Consider the following 17265-nt stretch of genomic DNA (forward strand, 5'->3'; position numbering starts at 1 on the left):
CTGTGACTATGTCACATTATTTGGAAGACTGTTACTAGGTGCAACAGAAAATAGATCTTCATTTTGGTAGTTAACAAGCATGTGGCTACTCTGGTCTTATGGTAGATGCCCAAATCAGAGGAGAATTCTGGTGAAAATCTTAGGCCAAATTCAGAATGTTTTAGACACAAAGAATGTCAGACAAGCCGGTCATCAAAACTTGCCTTAATGACGCCCAAAATAAAAAGCTGTTAGGCAGGTAATCTTACTCATTTTGATATTCTAATTAATAATAAAATAAAATAATAAAACACAGAATTGTTAAAGGATTTCAGAATTTTATGCACTTTCTAATAACACAACTAAATATGTGTAAATCTACTCTCATGCTGGCTAATACTCAAATGTAGGACATAACTATTCCATATCCACATGTGCTAGAGAGCCACATGATCTTTGCTATGGTTTGAATATAGAAGAAAACTTGTGAACAGTGGGTTTATGATACCTCTAAAATATCCAATTTAACTACTTTCCAAAAGCAATGTTTAATGTAACCCACTTTGTCACCTTCAGCATTCACTTTTAATATTTAGCCCAAATTTTAGTAATGTGCAGAAAAGGGTTTTCATATCTAGACTTTTGAGTATTTTTAGGCATGTGTACATCCTTGAATTTGTGATATTTTCAACTTTTAGATTTAGGGATTTGTAGATCTTTTAAATCACTTAAGCCTCATGCAGCCCGAGCTTTGAGAATGGATATCCAAACGTCATTATGTATTTTTACGGATAACATAGAATGGGGAAAAACATAAAATTTCAAAATTTCATTCTTATGACTATAAATGTTAACGTTTCACTCTATGAAAAGAAAAAAAAAATGCAAGGGTTTATCTGTTACAATTTAATTATACAATAAAGATAGCAAAATGAATGGATGCTTGTTACCTCCAATTCTGGAATCTATCTCCATCATTAAGTAATTCACAGACTTTTCTTATGGGAAAAGGTCAGGGAAATAAAATGGTACGTAGATTTAATGAAAATTTCTATATTCATTTTTTGGTAATTTCCCTTAAGTGGAGGCAGAGATTAAAATGAAAATAAGCAGTGCAATCACTCTGACAGCAAGATGACCTTTCGTGATTCACTTGCCATTTACAAAATGTACGGCAGAGTTACTGAGCACTGAAGACAGTCTCCTACAAATGCTTCTCAAGGGAATTAGGACATTTTTATTGCTCCATCAGCATTTATTGCTAAGAGAAACTTCTAATTAAAACCGATAACGTTCTATCATGCAACTGCTAAAGTGTCACTCTGTAAGCTTGGGTTACATCTAATATACCATAAATATAGTGTGGAAACCCATGAGGAAGAAAATAGAAGTTTTAAAATTGGCATCTCTACTATGCATTTTGTTGGCCTGTAAGTCTTTGGTTGTTTTTAATAGCTACACTCTGTTCTATAAAAAAACATAGCTATGTTTAATTTAATTATATCCATCTCAAGCCAAGTTAATTTTTCAACATATAGCCAGATAAGATCTTTATCAACATTCTTAGTCAATGGTGCTGTTATATGCAATGTTTGCTATCTCTGTCCCTATAATACTGATAGACCAAGATTGCTTTATTTCCTTCTAGAGATTAAAGTTTAATAAAGCAAGTGGCCGTCAGATGAATGGTATAGCCCATGCAGTGTTTCATGACTCAAAGAAACATGGTTAACTGAGTTAAGTGGACTATAACACAGTTTTCAACTCATCTACTCCATAAAAGTAAATTATTCCATAAAAAACAGAACACATCCTATTAAAATAATTGATTACATTTCAAAACGTGGTACTTGGATCAAGACCTAGGAAGAGAGAAATCATCAAATGAAAATTTTGTACCTCATTCATGCAATCAAAACAGATCATGTTTTTTCCTTCAACTTAGATGTAATATTTTGTTCTAAAGCACTGTTTGTGAATCTGTACAGTGATTCAGGAAAGTAGTTCTAATGGAAATAGATTTAATCTGGCCCAAAGTTGGGGACTTGGAAAGCCAATGTGTGAGGAAAGCTTGCAAAAGCAGGAAAGTGGGGGCCTTGCTGGAGAACAGTGATATGTATAGTGATGGAAGTGGCAGGAATGATACCACAGATACATCGGGCTGGAAATGTGGGAAGTGACTATCAGACTTGAAAGTTCAAATTAAACTTCAATGCAAATGGAAGAAGATGAACGCTTTGTCAACAAAGAGTGACATGAACTTGAGAAAAGAACATTAACCTGCCCACACTGTATATTATCACTGGGTACACATCAGGAAAAGAGGCTGAAAGTAGAGGCCATTTGTGAGACAGATAAAACACCCCAGAAGTGTCCTCATAACTGTTGGAAAGCAAGCTACCACACTGTAGGGTCAAAAGAATCCTGTTTTGCTCAGAATTTGTTCATCTAAGCCACAAAGGCACAGAACTCATTCCCATACAATGCCCTAACACTTGTTTTATCATAACATCACCTCTCAAGAGACAGGCCTTCAAGATTTCCTCTCTTTTTAGACTGTTTGACAAGTTTATCCAAAATGTGAAAGGTGGCAATAGTCAAAGGAGGAGGAGGAAAAAGAGTAACTTGTGTATAGACATGAAGACTGTGCATGTTTAAAGAAATGCCTAGAAATGAGACATGGGAATCAGTTGACGAAAAAAAGTAAAACGAAACAGTCACTGTGGTGTTTGGGAATAGGTCTAATGATATGTAAAAAGAAAAAAAAAACCCACAAAAGTGAAGAAAGACTGGGCATGTAGTATATCATGACATTAATATTTATGCTTTCCTCTTCCATGTGTATTCCACATGCCATCCTAGGAACACGACAGGAGGTAGGTTCTTATGTTAACAACATAGGCTCGCTCCCATAAAAGGTTATGTGTATATTCTAGGGAGTTGATTTGATTTTTATTAGGAAACAAACAGTTGAGTCCACCATAGCCTACATATTATATGCATATTAATATGTAGTTAAAGAGACTTCCATACTTAAATATTACAGTGGAAGTTGCGTATACCATTATATGAATTTGAAAGGCTAAGACAGATTGAAAATGTCTTCAATTGGAAAATTCTTTCATTTCTTCAAACTGAAATTCTTGAATTCTGTAAACATTTGTTGCTAACTATATGCCACTGTCTTACAAGCTTGTGATTCAGAAGTAAATAAAGCAGGGAACAATCCCTGCCTTCTTGGAACTTACTAGTGAGAGAACCGATGATAATCAGTAGAAATAAGTTTCTCTGTGTATGCTTCCTGTGTGTGTGTGAGAGAGAGATTTAAATGTTGATAAGGTTTATGGAGAATATGAAGTGGAAGAGGGAGACAGACTGTGGTGAGGTACTATGCATTTTAAATATGATTGTTGGAGAAGGCCTTTCTGAAGAGATGAAAGGTAAGTAAAGACGGGAAGATGAGGGAATGAGCATGTTATTCTTTGGGAAAAGTAATTCTAGGCAGAAGTAATTTCATATACAAAAATTCTGAGGCAAACGGGTGCCAGTGTTTATGATGTGTAGCAAAAAGGACAGTGCGGCTTAACGAGGGACTGTTCAGTGGAGAATCTGGAAGGTAAATTCAGAGCTGATGGTGACTGAGGTCAAATGGTTTAAGCTACTGATGGCCTTGCCACAGTTCGAGTGTCAGACTGAATGAGACGGCAAATGTACTGATGGGAGCTGAGTAGAGAAATGAAACAGTCTACTCAAGGGTTATGATTCTTCTTGTGATTGTATTGAAAACAGAAATAAAGATAGAAGATGTAGATACAGATGCAAGTAGTTATGTACTCTAAGAGTGGGAATTCTCTCTGATCACTTGTATTTTTCTCTCTGAAATGGAAAGCAAATTCATCACCTGAGCAAAATGATGAGAAAGTGTTACAGATTTGGAGAGTAAAGTGATCAAGAGTCACCTATGAGCATCCTAAATTTACAGGATTATGGAGACCACCAACTACCACTAAGGCCCAGTTGAGGTTAGAGATCATGAATTTTAGGTGACACATCAGCTACTGAGCATTTTACTTCAGTCACTTTTAGCTGTATGGGTGCAGTGTGCTGTTGCTAATCATTTGAATTTAACCGGGACTAGTATTTTGCCAACTTGCTGTTTGCCAAACTCAATTATGATGAAAGGAGTTGATGGTGTGTGCAAGATAGTGAACCTAAGACCCGAGGAATTTCTGCTGAATAAAAAAGCGTACAAAGATGGAAGAGGTAAGGCAGCAAGAAGGCAGAAGGGATTGATGGATATCATGTCTTGAGTCAAAGGATTACTGCAGCTGGGCTACCAGCAGGGGAGGATGGAAAGCTAAAATGCAGTCACGTGGGAGTTGGAGGAACAATTCTCAAGTAAAGAGTATGAAGACATTGCAGACTTGACACCATAAAAGCTGCAGAATATGACTTTGGAGTCAGAGGCTAAGGTAGGGAGATGACAAGGACTTTCAAGGGGAGGAGGCCAAGAGTAAGGGAGCCCAGGTATTAGAAACATCATCTATGTCAATGCTACTTAGAGTGCTTTCCATGGACCTAGCCTATTTGCAAATTATTTATTATCAGCCCCGATAGCAAAATACAGAAATTGAGATGAAGTATTTAGAACATTTTATAACAATCTAACACTAATTTTATGTCTGTGAAATCTAATAATAAATATTTTGAGCTTTTGTTTTTTTAAAAAGTTTATTAAATAATTTTTTATTTTGTTTTATACCAGTGTGGGTACAGCATCGTTTGAAAAACAGTGAACTATGTGGAAGTACGACAGAGTGACAATGAGCCAGGAGCTGAAATCTTTATAGGAATGAGAGGGACATGACTGTTAAGGAGGAGAAATAGCAGGTGCTGTGGTTTGGTGGCATGAGATTCAAAGACAGCGATTTTAGAAAGGAAAAAAAAAATGAGTAATGAAGTCACACTCATATCACCCTCAGTATTCTGAAGACCACAGAGGAAGCAGTGACCTCAGAGGGGAATCGGAACAAGAAAGTGAAGGAAGTATTGAGCAAGTGCTGAAAAATGGAAAATTTCCAAGAGATTATTACTAGGTATTAGGTTGTCCAACTTTCCAAAGCCCAGCCAATGGGAGGAATCAGAATTACAGAAGTGATACTCAGCGGAGGTGAATAATATCAACTAAACATTTTATATCAGATACTACAATGATAAGCTTTGTATTTTAGGTTAATTTGCAACCCAAATATAAGTAATGTAAACTAAACAACTAAAAAAGAAAGTCAGTGGAAGTGAACCCTACAAATTATTATGGGTATTTGTCAACATTTCTCATGTAAAAATAAAAAACATATAGATTATATATATATATATATCACATTTTCATTTCTAAATTTTATATTACTAGCTTTTTTCCATCTTTTCCATTTTAAAAATCAGTCTAAGTTTTGTAAGTTTTCATGCTGGGAACTTTTCAATTGAAAATTACATGAAAATTAGCTTGTGAAAATGCAAAAATTTAGTATTAATCCACTGGAATACACAACACACATAAAATACAGCTAATTACCTGTAGTCTGTGCCATTAACAGGTGTCCATGTGTATGTCCTGTTTCCTTTGTCAATATATCTCTAGAAAGAAGTGTGACTTGGTTATTATCACTTATACGTCCATACTAAAGTATGTTTAAGAGTAATAGGCAACATCAGAACATGAATGCAGTTTGTCTAGATCCAAATGTATGATTAGCATATGACTGTTTTTATTAAGTCACTCTTGTAGCATTATTACGGTATCATTGAAGGTTAGGAAAACACCTAAATCCACCAGGGAAAGGAAATACAGTGCTAAAGAAGTTCATGGCTCTATCGTATATACATTCTCTCTTCCATTAGGTATAGTGATGGCATATGTATAATTTTTAGTGTGCTTGGTTATTTTGAGCTTCATCATTCTTACCAAAATGTAACATGTATTGAAGTATTTCTTGGTGTCAGGCACTATGCTAAGCAGCTTTCAGTCATTCTCTCACTGAATCCAACCCCTGGAGTATACACATTTATATACCGCAATTTACTGATGAAGAAATAAGTCTTAAAGAGGAGGTAAGGTGCTTAAGTTGGCCAAATGTATGACGCCAAATTCATGTTTGTAACAACTACACAATGTGGATGTGGGCATGTGTGTCTGTGTGTGATCATGTGTAGCTTACGTGTGTGTGGAAGATGTGAGGAGGGAGAAAAGGGTTGGTGAAGAGGGCTTTGAACTAGTAAAATTCTTAAAAGAATTAGAAGAAAAAATGCTTATATATTTGTTACTACTTATATACTCATAAAAAAATAGGCAAACAAGTGTTGGTCTGGAAGTTATAAATAAAATACAGTATCAGAAAATAGTATCAGAGCAGAGAAATAAAAATATAAGTTTGTTCGGTATCAGTAGGAGAAATTATAATATTGTTCAGTCTTCAGTTTGTAATGGAATAATCAAATAGACAATTTTAAACATTATTGCTAATGTTTCAGTCAAAAAATCTATTTTTCAACAGCTTTCAAAGTTTAGAATTATCAGATTAGCTTCTTAAGGAAGTTAGTTAATAAGTTTATCCTTACTAAATTCTACCATTTTTTAGTAGATTTTCTGCATGAAATAGTACAAACGCATTGTAGTTTTAGCCCAAGCATACAGTTAAAAACAAAGGACTGTTGATGGAGTATGTATAATAAATACAAACTATTTTCAGATTTCAATAAACCAGATTCCTTGGCCATAAATTAAGTGGAAAAGCTCTAATTCTATTTGAAACTTATTTCAGTAGTAACATTAAAAGTCATAAAAATACAGTATCATAAGGGTTGGCATATGTGCATTAAACATTTGATTATTCATATAATTTTGCATTTATTCTATACACTTACAATTTTTACGGAACAGTAAGAGTCATGAAAGACATGACCATGGAAAAAAATGTTTACAAATTAACTTCAGACAGGTTTTAGTAAAAAATATTCAATAAATCAGGTATAAAGAGAGGTTCTGTGGGAAACAGTTCATAGATGAGGGATTTCAAATTACTTGCAACTCTTTATGCCAAACATTGTGAAATGTGCTAACACTGGAGATTCCTAGCTCATCAATATGGAAAATGGTACAAGAAAGGTTATGTAATTCCTACAACAACAAAAATGAACTTCCCAAGTCAATATCTCACCTAAGCCTGTGGAATTCAACTACTTTGGCTAAACCAAATAACACTATAATGTGAAGGTTACTATCACATCCTAAATATTAATAAACCACTATTAATATAATAGTGGCCAAACCCCATATGTAAACCACATATAGTTTTTGAAAGATATAACCTTAAAATTAGAATATGTATGCACAGTGTTTTAATTGTTTTAGATGTCTATAAAATAATGAATAGTGATAAAAATCATAGTCATTAATAGAGTAAATAACTTTTCTTGAAATACCAATATACATAGAAATCTGGAGTGCAAGGCAATATAGTAATTGAAGATTAGCAGTTACATCTCTTTACAAATGTGTTCATGAGAGACATTTAAAAATTCTAAGACAGAAAAACATAGTCTTTAGGTGAATATTTGTCAAAAAAAATTGGCAGTAAATTGAAGGAGAAAAAAAATCAATCGGAGTTAACAGAAAATTACTTTGTAAGCTGAGAAAATAATGTAAAAGCCTAAGTAAATAGAGTTGAAGTTTCAACAAAGACTGAAATGTAAATATACCTCCCTTTGTGTTCTGTAATAGGGACTCATAATAATATTAAAATGGGAAAAGCCATGTGCTAATGAAGGATCATATTCAGATTCTAGGTCATCTTCTATGTAGGGAAGGATCTGATGAGGAATTCTGGAGAAATGTATTACATCTAAAAAGGATGAAATTGTGAGGAAAAGGATATATGTAATGCATAAAAACTTAAATTACATTTCCAGGCTCAAAAGCTTCTGAGACCTATGTTTTTCAAATACTCAAATATATAAATGTCTGCATGTACTCCACATTTGACTGATAATAGACATTTTTCATATACAAAGAGCTATTATAAAACAATGTAAGTTTTTTTTACACAAACCAGTTATTTGTGGGGGAGCTGTGTTATCACATGGTTTAATTTCAGATTTAAGTGCTGGGAAATTTTAAAGAGTGTAACTAGTAAAAGAAGATAAATCAAGCCAGAAACAAGTAAACAAAAAGCTAAAAATACAAAATTAATATATGGAACTCAATAATTCGAATATCCACATAGACAAATCATATAAAACATACAGCTATTAAACATCAACTTCAGTTTTACAATATGGGCCTGCTGCAAAACAACATGGCAAAATTATATTGTGTGTTCCATTTCTCATAAAATATATAGATGTAAAATATGATTTCAAGAATATACTGTTAATGTATAAGAAAACAAGAAACCTAAAGCAACATTTTAAGAAAAGAAAAAGAGAGTTAAAAATATATCTTAATGAAAATATCCCTCCAGCTAAGAAGTGCTCTAAAAAAGAAATATTGATTCTTAGAGACATCGCTATTTTGTAAGTAAACAGTGGATTAACAGAAAACAGGAAAATTACTAATATCAATTATTCTTGATATAATTTTTGTTTAAGAATAAGCTAGAATCCATTCTTACCTCATCTTGAGATTTAACCAGAGTTCTAAATGTTTTTTCTCCACTTTCTCCATCAATCATCTTATTTCGAATCTAAGAGTAAATGAAACAACTACTTAATTCCAGAAACACAACGTAACCTGCCAAAGTATGACTATTACAGTTTTTTAAGGTTTTTACCTTATTTAGAACAAATAGGAAGTTAGTTTTACCAGTATCTGCAGTTGTTCTCTGGGAATTTTTTTTTTTAAGTTACCATATTAGAATCACTTTACAGTATTTTAAAATAATAAAACACCTTTAATGAAATACTTTCAACTCATTGGTAGTTTCTGAAACATAATTAATAAAACGAATGGTCAATTATGTTACAGCTGGCCACATTGGAGTGGAAAGTAGTCACTGAGACATAGAAATATGTATGTACAGAATTACATATAACATGGAATGCTTCACATTTCTGCCTTATACAAAGAGTTTTATGTGAGAAAAGATTTTTTAAGAGCACCATTTAGACTTTTTAGTCTGTAATTCTTATGTCTGGAGTACAAAAAAAATAAAATCTAAAGCATAGAGAAAACTATAAACACCTATTTGGATTTAAGAATATAGAGTTGAGTCTCCTTTAGAACATTCCAAATCCTTAAAAATGTGCCAGGTCACATTATCCACCAATATTCCAGTCTGCTGGCAATTCTCACAAGTTTCCTCAACTTGTTTTTTATAAGTCCACCAGTGACTTAGATTTGGCTTTTGGGAAAGGCAAATGATAAGTAAACAAACTTGGTGTGATAAAAGGAATAATCTGAAGAATACACATGTGTGATGCATCTAATTTGGTTCAAATATTTGGGTCTGAATAGGAGTATATAACAGCTTCTAATGTTTAAGTTGAGTGTGCACTTATGAGGAGCTCAAAAATAATAAAGACTTTACCATAAACCAGGCCTTTTGCTAAGTCCTTTCTAGATATTATTCCATTCAATCACTATTACTAATTGATTTAGAAGAAACTGAGGTTTGGAGAAACTAAATAAGATTGTTTTGGTCACTCAATGGAGTCTTTATCCCCATTACCTTATCCTACTTTGTTATGTCCAATACTTTACAACAAACATTATTAATCACCTAAACATCCTAACACAAGGCCACAGTCTAGGGTAATTATAATAAATCATTAAATTCTAATGCTCTATAATTAAAATGCACTGTGACAAATCACACAAGAAATATGATGGCTTTTGCAACGGAGTTAATCCATCTGGAAAAATCCTAAAAATCCATACTCTAGAATGCAGAAGCCAGGTTCTGCTACTTATTAGCTTAAGAACTGGAGAGAAACTATTTAAACTCTCTATACCTCAAATATAACATCAGTACAACAGATGTTATAGTTTGAAATATCTATTTCCAAGCCTCTTGAGAATCCAAGAATCCAAACCTCTAACATATATCTCATATGTAATGTTATTTATCACATAATATACTGTATTTTTAATATTGATATACTACTTTTATAATTATGGAAGGCTCTTTCAGAGAAGAAAATATGCAATTTTGGTTTTGAAATAGACTGCCAAGTAAAATGTATTAAGGCAAACATAGCAGCTTCTCTCATGTTGTTCCTTATGTGTTAGGGTAGCTGGATTCCTTCTAACATTTTCTTTAAATGCTATTGCAGCATCCTCCATCTTTATGATTTTTATTGAAGTTTACAGGATACATTTGTATTACAATAATTTTAAAATGTCTACCTTTAGAAAGAGAAAGAAGACTAAGGTCAAACCCAACTTAAACATTATTCCTTTTCATTTAATCTTTTGGATGGGAAAACCCAGGATCTAGAAAATTTTTGAAAATTTTAAAGACAAAGAACATTCACCTTTGCATACACAGTATCTAATAAACAAGTTAACACATGGTAGCTGCTCAACACATACCAGCATCTGACCTGAGGAATTGTTTAGTATTACTGATTCCACTCACCTCCACTTTAATATCATTCTCTAACTCAGCATCAAGGAAATCCAATGTTACTGGCTCCTGAGATTTGGGGTTCTACACAGAAAACAATAATAATTAAGTACATGTAATATTATACAATGATGCTGTGTACAAAGTAATTCAGTGGGTATTCATGAAATTAATTCTGCAAAACTTATTTACCTAGGATACAATAATAATTGTATAAAGGTATTTTCTTTCATATATAAATAAATATATATATATATATATATATATATATATATATATATAGGCACACACATAAATATAAAAGCTAGAGATTGAGCTTTAATTACAGTAAATCTTAATCACCAAGTGAAAACAGTCTCGTTTTGAGTGCTATATTTGATATTACATTTATAATCACAAGCTCTTTGGGCACATTACTTTTGAGGAACCATTCACAACTTTCTTTTCATTAATTAGCATGGGAAAGGGGCAAAATAGAGCTTTTTGGATAACTTATTTCACAATAAAACAATGGCAATATGTAAGTATATTTTTTAAATTTGTAAAAAAAAATTGTATATGAGAAAATGTTTCAAAAATATGTTTAGATTTGCAAAGCAAAACATTCTATTGACCTGTTCTTTCTTCTGAAAGTGTATAAAGCAAAGGTACAAGTTTGCTTTATATATTTCAATCTAAGATATTTTATATTTTAATATTTCAAATGACATCTGAATGTACAAGATAAAATTTGTGGTTGCCATAAAGATTTTAAGATTGGCTATTATAATTAAAGTCTTATTAGGATAATAACCCCGGGGTTATTCTCTGCTTTGACATTTTCTATTGCTTCTTTTGGCTTGTTTATAATAAAAAATAAAGAACCCTAGGGAATAAGATAGATTCTGATTTATTCATATCATTATATAAAATGATATATAAAATACTATTAGTCTGGCAAATTTATCTCATATGATATTATTTTAATTTGCAAAATGCAGATTCATTGAACTATCTGATAAAACAACAAAACACAGTCAATTCCTCTATAACTTCCTAAGTAATGTAACATGTCAACTAAGATTTCAACGCTCACTAGAGCAATAAAATCATAATAGGTATTATGTAATTTCATAATTGAAAAATTTTAGAAATTGAATTGTTAATGTTTATTAAAATAGTACCTTAATCCGATAACTAGATACCAGTAACAAATGCAAACTGTGCTGGATTAGTGCAAAGGTCACTCAAATTTTAATAATATAAGCCTCACAGGCTCTTTCAAAAGATGTTCGGATCATCACCATTTTAAGCAGTGTTTTAGGAAGAAACTTCCAAACACAACTGCAGTAAGCAAAAATGTACTAAAATTAAGCATATCTTATCATGATGCTGAATGACACAGTATACATGGCATATATTTACTAACAAAAATGCCTTCCTTCGCAAAGTAATTCCACCTAAAAATGGAAATTTTTGATTCCTACGGTTTTTGATGAATGAACATTCTTAAAGATAAATTTTTAAAAATAACTGTGTCTGGTACTTTAACCGAAAAAAAAGTTCACTGCTTAAGTAGTCTATCACTATAATGAGAAGATTCTAGAATACTAAAAATAAGTATTACATTTTTCAAAGGTGAAAATGCTGACCAGTATTGGTAAGATACTGATGACATCTTGCCTCAAAAGGAAATGATCATTTGAGATGTAGCATATTTTAAAGGAAGAAAATAAAAAACAATGTTGAAATCTTTCTAATTTCTTTGTTTAAAAAAATGAAACCTGGAAAGTCCCTAACAAAAGGATACTCTAAAGTTTACAGTATTATTCAGAATTGCTCATTTAATGTCCCGTGAAATAAATCGTTTTCACACAAACATATCAGCATTAAAAGTTTAACAAACTCACTGCAAAACAAAGTCAAAATAATGAAAATAATAAAAAGTAAACGGAAATAAGAGTATTCATCTTACATGCAATGGATAATGCATAGCATGAGCAGACCCAAACAGCATGCATGGAGGAGGCATTATCAGGAAGAATTGGCAATATGAAGATCATGTCCCAATCCAGCATACAAAGACACAGAGAAGAAAATGCAATCATAAAATAAAAATCTCAATGCATAACTTCTACTTTCAAAATGGCAATCTAGCTGACCATTTTTTAAAACATCCATCCTGGGTAGAGTGATTACAAAACTCAAAAGCATAATCTTCTAATAAGAAAGCAGTAAAAGAGGCTCAAAAACTGGAATATAGTCTCTGCATACCCATTATTTTTGTTTGATATTTTAAATATCTAGTATTTCTCATTTGTAAAATTGGATTATCAATGGAAATAACCACCATACCATTTGTGGAAACCAAAGAATATAATGTTCTTTAACAAATTTTAAATTGAAATAATTACCCAGATAGTATTAGAAATGCTACTTAGTTGAAAAACAAAGTTGAGGAGTCTTGTGTGGTTGCTAGTTTGCCATTGAGTTTTCTTAGAATGAAAATAAAAATAAAACAAACCATTTTCAGTTTGTTTATTTTTAAATGATATCATTAAGAGTTACATGCAATATCTGAGCTTGCTGCATAAACAAAAATTCACTAAAATGCACATGACTGAAAAAAGTTTTACTTAATACATAAAAAGAAACATGCAAGGACAGTAACAAAACAATTTACTATATCAAGAAAGGCATAAACAATTTTAATCTTCATGAGAATTATAAAGATATGAAGACTTTCATATGCAACAAAAAGAAATTCAAGCTGTTCTAAAATTCTAGCACTGGAAAGGAGCTAAAGTTTCTCAACTACTGCAGGGGCTGTGCACTTTAGAACTCCATGGGGTGCTTTACAAACTATTTAGAGGCTGGGCACGGTGGCTCAGGCCTGTAATTCCAGCACTTTGGGAGGCTGAGGCAGGTGGATCATGAGGTCAGGAGATTGAGACCAGTCTGGCCAACATGGTGAATCCATGTCTCTACTAAAAAACACAAAAAGTAGCCAGGAATAGTGATGGCACCTGTAATCCCAGCTCCTCAGGAGGCTGAAGCAGGAGAATCACTTGAACCTGGGAGGTGCAGGTTGCAGTGAGCTGATATCATGCCACTGCAGTCCAGCCTGGCAACAGAGCAAGACTGTCTCAAAACAAAAACCAAAAAACTATTTTGAGGCCTGTGTCCCATCACTGGCCAAATTAAATCAGAATTTTCAGAGGATGAGGCAGGGGATTCACATATATACATTTAATTTATTGGTGAATATATTGTGTAGGATGGAAACTAATGACCAGTTCAATTTTCCTGCTCAGATGAAGAAACTGAAGCACTACAGGATTTAAGGGAATACTCAAGAATACAGTGTTGGCTATCGGTAGAACCAAACTAGTACTCAGCTCTACTAATTCATAGCTTATCCATCTCTTCTTAATAACATATTGTCTCCTCACTTTAATGTCACCAACTTCTAAATTTTATTAATTGTTTTGTGACAGAGTCTCACTCTGTTGCTCAGCCTGGAGGCAGTGAACCAGCCAACCAGCCTGGTTGGCTCACTGCAACCTCCTCCTCCTGGGTTTAGGTGATTCTCCTGCCTCAGCCTCTCGAGTAGCTGGGACTACAGGCAACGTGCCACCACACCTGGCTAATTTTTTTCGTATTTTTTTAAGTAGAGACAGGGTTTCACTAAGTTGGTCAGGCTAGTCTCAAACTCCTGACCTCGTGATCTGCCCTCCTTGGCCTCCCAAAGTGCTGGGATTACAGGTGTGCGCCATCGTGCCCAGTCTTCATGTCACCAACTTTTTTAAAGAAAAGGTAGGCTTACCTATAAAATCTTTTTTTTTTTTTTTTTTTTTGAGACGGAGTTTTTTGCTCTTGTTAGCCAGGCTGGAGTGCAATGGCACGATCTTGGCTCACCGCAACCTCCGCCTCCTGGGTTCAGGCAATTCTCATGCCTCAGCCTCCTGAGTAGCTGGGATTACAGGCACGCGCCACCATGCCCAGCTAATTTTTTGTATTTTTAGTAGAGACGGGGTTTCACCATGTTGACCCAGATGGTCTCGATCTCTTGACCTCGTGATCCACCTGCCTCGGCCTCCCAAAGTGCTGGGATTAGAGGCTTGAGCCACCGCGCCCAGCCTTACCTATAAAATCTTAATGTTGAACATCCTATGGAATTCTGCAATTCTCTTACTAAGCTATAGGAAGTATCTTTTTATGCTGATTATTAATAGTTTTACTGTATGTATAGAAATACTGCATATGTATGATAACTGAGGTTTTGCTGCCAAAAGGAAAAGCTTTTGCAATGAGTTTGCCAGGTAATAAAAATTCAGTACTTATTTGCAATTTGGTACATTTTTAATTAGCGAAGGGAAATTTCTGTAACTTCTAACCCAAAATTACACTTTTTAGAAATTTTGGCTTAAAAGCTTATGGAAACTGTCACAGGAATTGTATTTTATTTCCACTTAGAAGTCAATTTACAAGCAAATTTTTAGGATCACATAGATTTGACATTCATTTTACAATTCTTAGAAGCCATCTCATTATGATTTCTCTGATTATTAACCTGATTACATAATTGACTTTGCAAATTTTAGTTAGCCAATACATACCCTCTACCATCATTAATAACATTTTTGCTCCAGCTTATTAAGAAATGATGCTCATCATCTCATGCTCTGGAAGCTTGATGTCAGGAAAGGCAGCTTTAATTATAAGCTTTAAGAACAGAAGCTTAATCTCAACTTGGATTTAGCAAATTTGAAAGCACTGTTAAGTCTACCTTCATTCACAGTTACCTGGACATTGGGTCTCCTTTTTCTTAAATTAATTGTTGATATACCTACACCAATAGGCTGAAGCAACAGAAAAATGATAATTCATCGTACTACGTATCAACATAGGTAAGGGTTCTATCATATCATCAATTTTCGTCATATATTTCCTTGACTGGAAACAAGTCTAAATGATATACTTAGAATTCAAAATATTTGGTAGGTATGAAGTTCATGAGTCAATAAAAATTTTAAAATATCTTCAATGAATAAAAACTGTTAAATGGTCATTTTTAAAGCAAAATGGCTATTATTTTTTATTTGAAAAGTACATATTTGAGAAGTGGGAAAAATGGTTGGTTGTCCCAGATTACTTTTCCATCTATTTGACTCCCCCCCAAAAAAAAGAAAAAAAAAAAAAAAGAAAAATAGCAATTGTTAGAATTTACATGACCCAAATATAAGTATTTTTAATGTCCATCTCTCAATTCATATGTTGAAATCATTATCCCCAGAAAAGATGGTATCCAAAGACCTCTGGGAGGTGATTAGGTCCTGGTGGGTGGATCCCTCATGAATGGGATTGATGCCCTTATCAAAGAGGCTTCTCCTCCATGTGAAGTTAAGAGTGAGATCATGTCTGTCTGTAAGGAAGCAGACCCTCACAGAACACCCATCTGCCCATGCCTTCATCTTGTACTTCTCAGTCTTCAGAACTGTGAGTTACTAAATTCGGTTTACAAACCACCCAGTCTATGGTATTTTGTTATAGCAGCCTGAATGAACTAAGACAAATCATACCAAACAAACTGTGGCTTTGTTTTCCGAAGTGATACCAAATGTATCTGTAGAACTAACAGAGAATGTAACTAAAGCAGTGTAGATTTACTTTAAATATTAACTTCCAAAACAGATTATGCACAATTTCCTATATATATGTTTCTTAGAATTGAACAAAATGAGATATCTAATTAAGTAGATCTAACCTGGTTATTTCAATGACACAAAATGGAAGAAAGGTAAAATGCATTTTGGAATAAAACAGAATACATAATTCAACATATGTCAAAATGTGGTGATGCTGGTAAAAGTACATGTTGAGAAAATATGTTATGAATCCATAAAAGATTAAATATGTGAAAAGTTCATAGCTATTTTATTTAATGATATTCCAGGATTTTTAAAGAACACTCATTTTTCTACAAAAAAATTTCAGTGAAATATTTTGAATTAAGGTTACAATATCAGGAAAAAAACACAAGGCACTGATCAAGGAATACTTGCATAACATAGGTTTTCATTTTGTTAAATAATAATAGCTGCTATAGACATAGCATTATTTTTCTTCACTTTTTTTAATGAATTTCTGATAAAAATAATTAAGATAAATTTTTAGTATACTGTTATCATATGTTCCTTTGTATTTGTTAATTTCTAAAACAATTATACTATATTATCCTTTTATGAGGTCTTGTATCAATAAGACCTCATATATTAGCATGACCCCCTAACCACAAAATGGAAATCATATTTACCGAGTTAATGATGGGAATTCACAAGCATATTTAATTGACAAGCATGAATTTCAGAAATAAAGAATAAATTAATGTTCCAAATAGTTTCTTTTTCATGGTGTTCTGAAATATTTTTGGAAATGTTTTTCTGTTACATATTAATATTTGCTTTAATCAAATTCAAATATAAAGATATGAAAAGCTAATTTATAATCTGTAAGACAAATATCAATTGGGCTTTAATGAAGATTTCTAAAGAATTTACATTTTCTTTGTAATTTTAGTGAATTATTTTAAATATGAGCCAAATACAGGTTAATGTCATTCAAATAGTAATATTTTCTACATAAATATTGGTATTAGTAGCAGAATGTAGAAAAGGAAAAAACCTTC

The 17265-nt window shown here is 32.9% G+C and overlaps 1 protein-coding gene across 7 annotated transcripts in view; it reads right to left on the reverse strand.

The window, feature by feature from the left end:
• The window catches only part of CACNA2D1 (calcium voltage-gated channel auxiliary subunit alpha2delta 1), a 486450-nt gene that overhangs the window by 37124 nt on the left and 432061 nt on the right, over window positions 1-17265 (reverse strand). For 3 of the 7 annotated variants that reach the window (XM_039472910.2, XM_074379326.1, XM_074379331.1), the window contains exons 19-22: window positions 15383-15439; window positions 10611-10682; window positions 8646-8717; window positions 5552-5613 (exon numbers count right to left, since the gene is read on the reverse strand). In XM_039472910.2, the coding sequence (XP_039328844.1) occupies window positions 5552-5613; window positions 8646-8717; window positions 10611-10682; window positions 15383-15439 (263 nt within the window). The remainder of the gene's footprint in view (window positions 1-5551; window positions 5614-8645; window positions 8718-10610; window positions 10683-15382; window positions 15440-17265) is intronic. The other 4 variants (XM_074379327.1, XM_074379329.1, XM_074379330.1 and 1 more) reach the window with 2 other exon arrangements.

Source organism: Saimiri boliviensis, chromosome 10 (assembly GCF_048565385.1).
Source record: "Saimiri boliviensis isolate mSaiBol1 chromosome 10, mSaiBol1.pri, whole genome shotgun sequence".
Classification (NCBI taxonomy): domain Eukaryota; kingdom Metazoa; phylum Chordata; class Mammalia; order Primates; family Cebidae; genus Saimiri; species Saimiri boliviensis.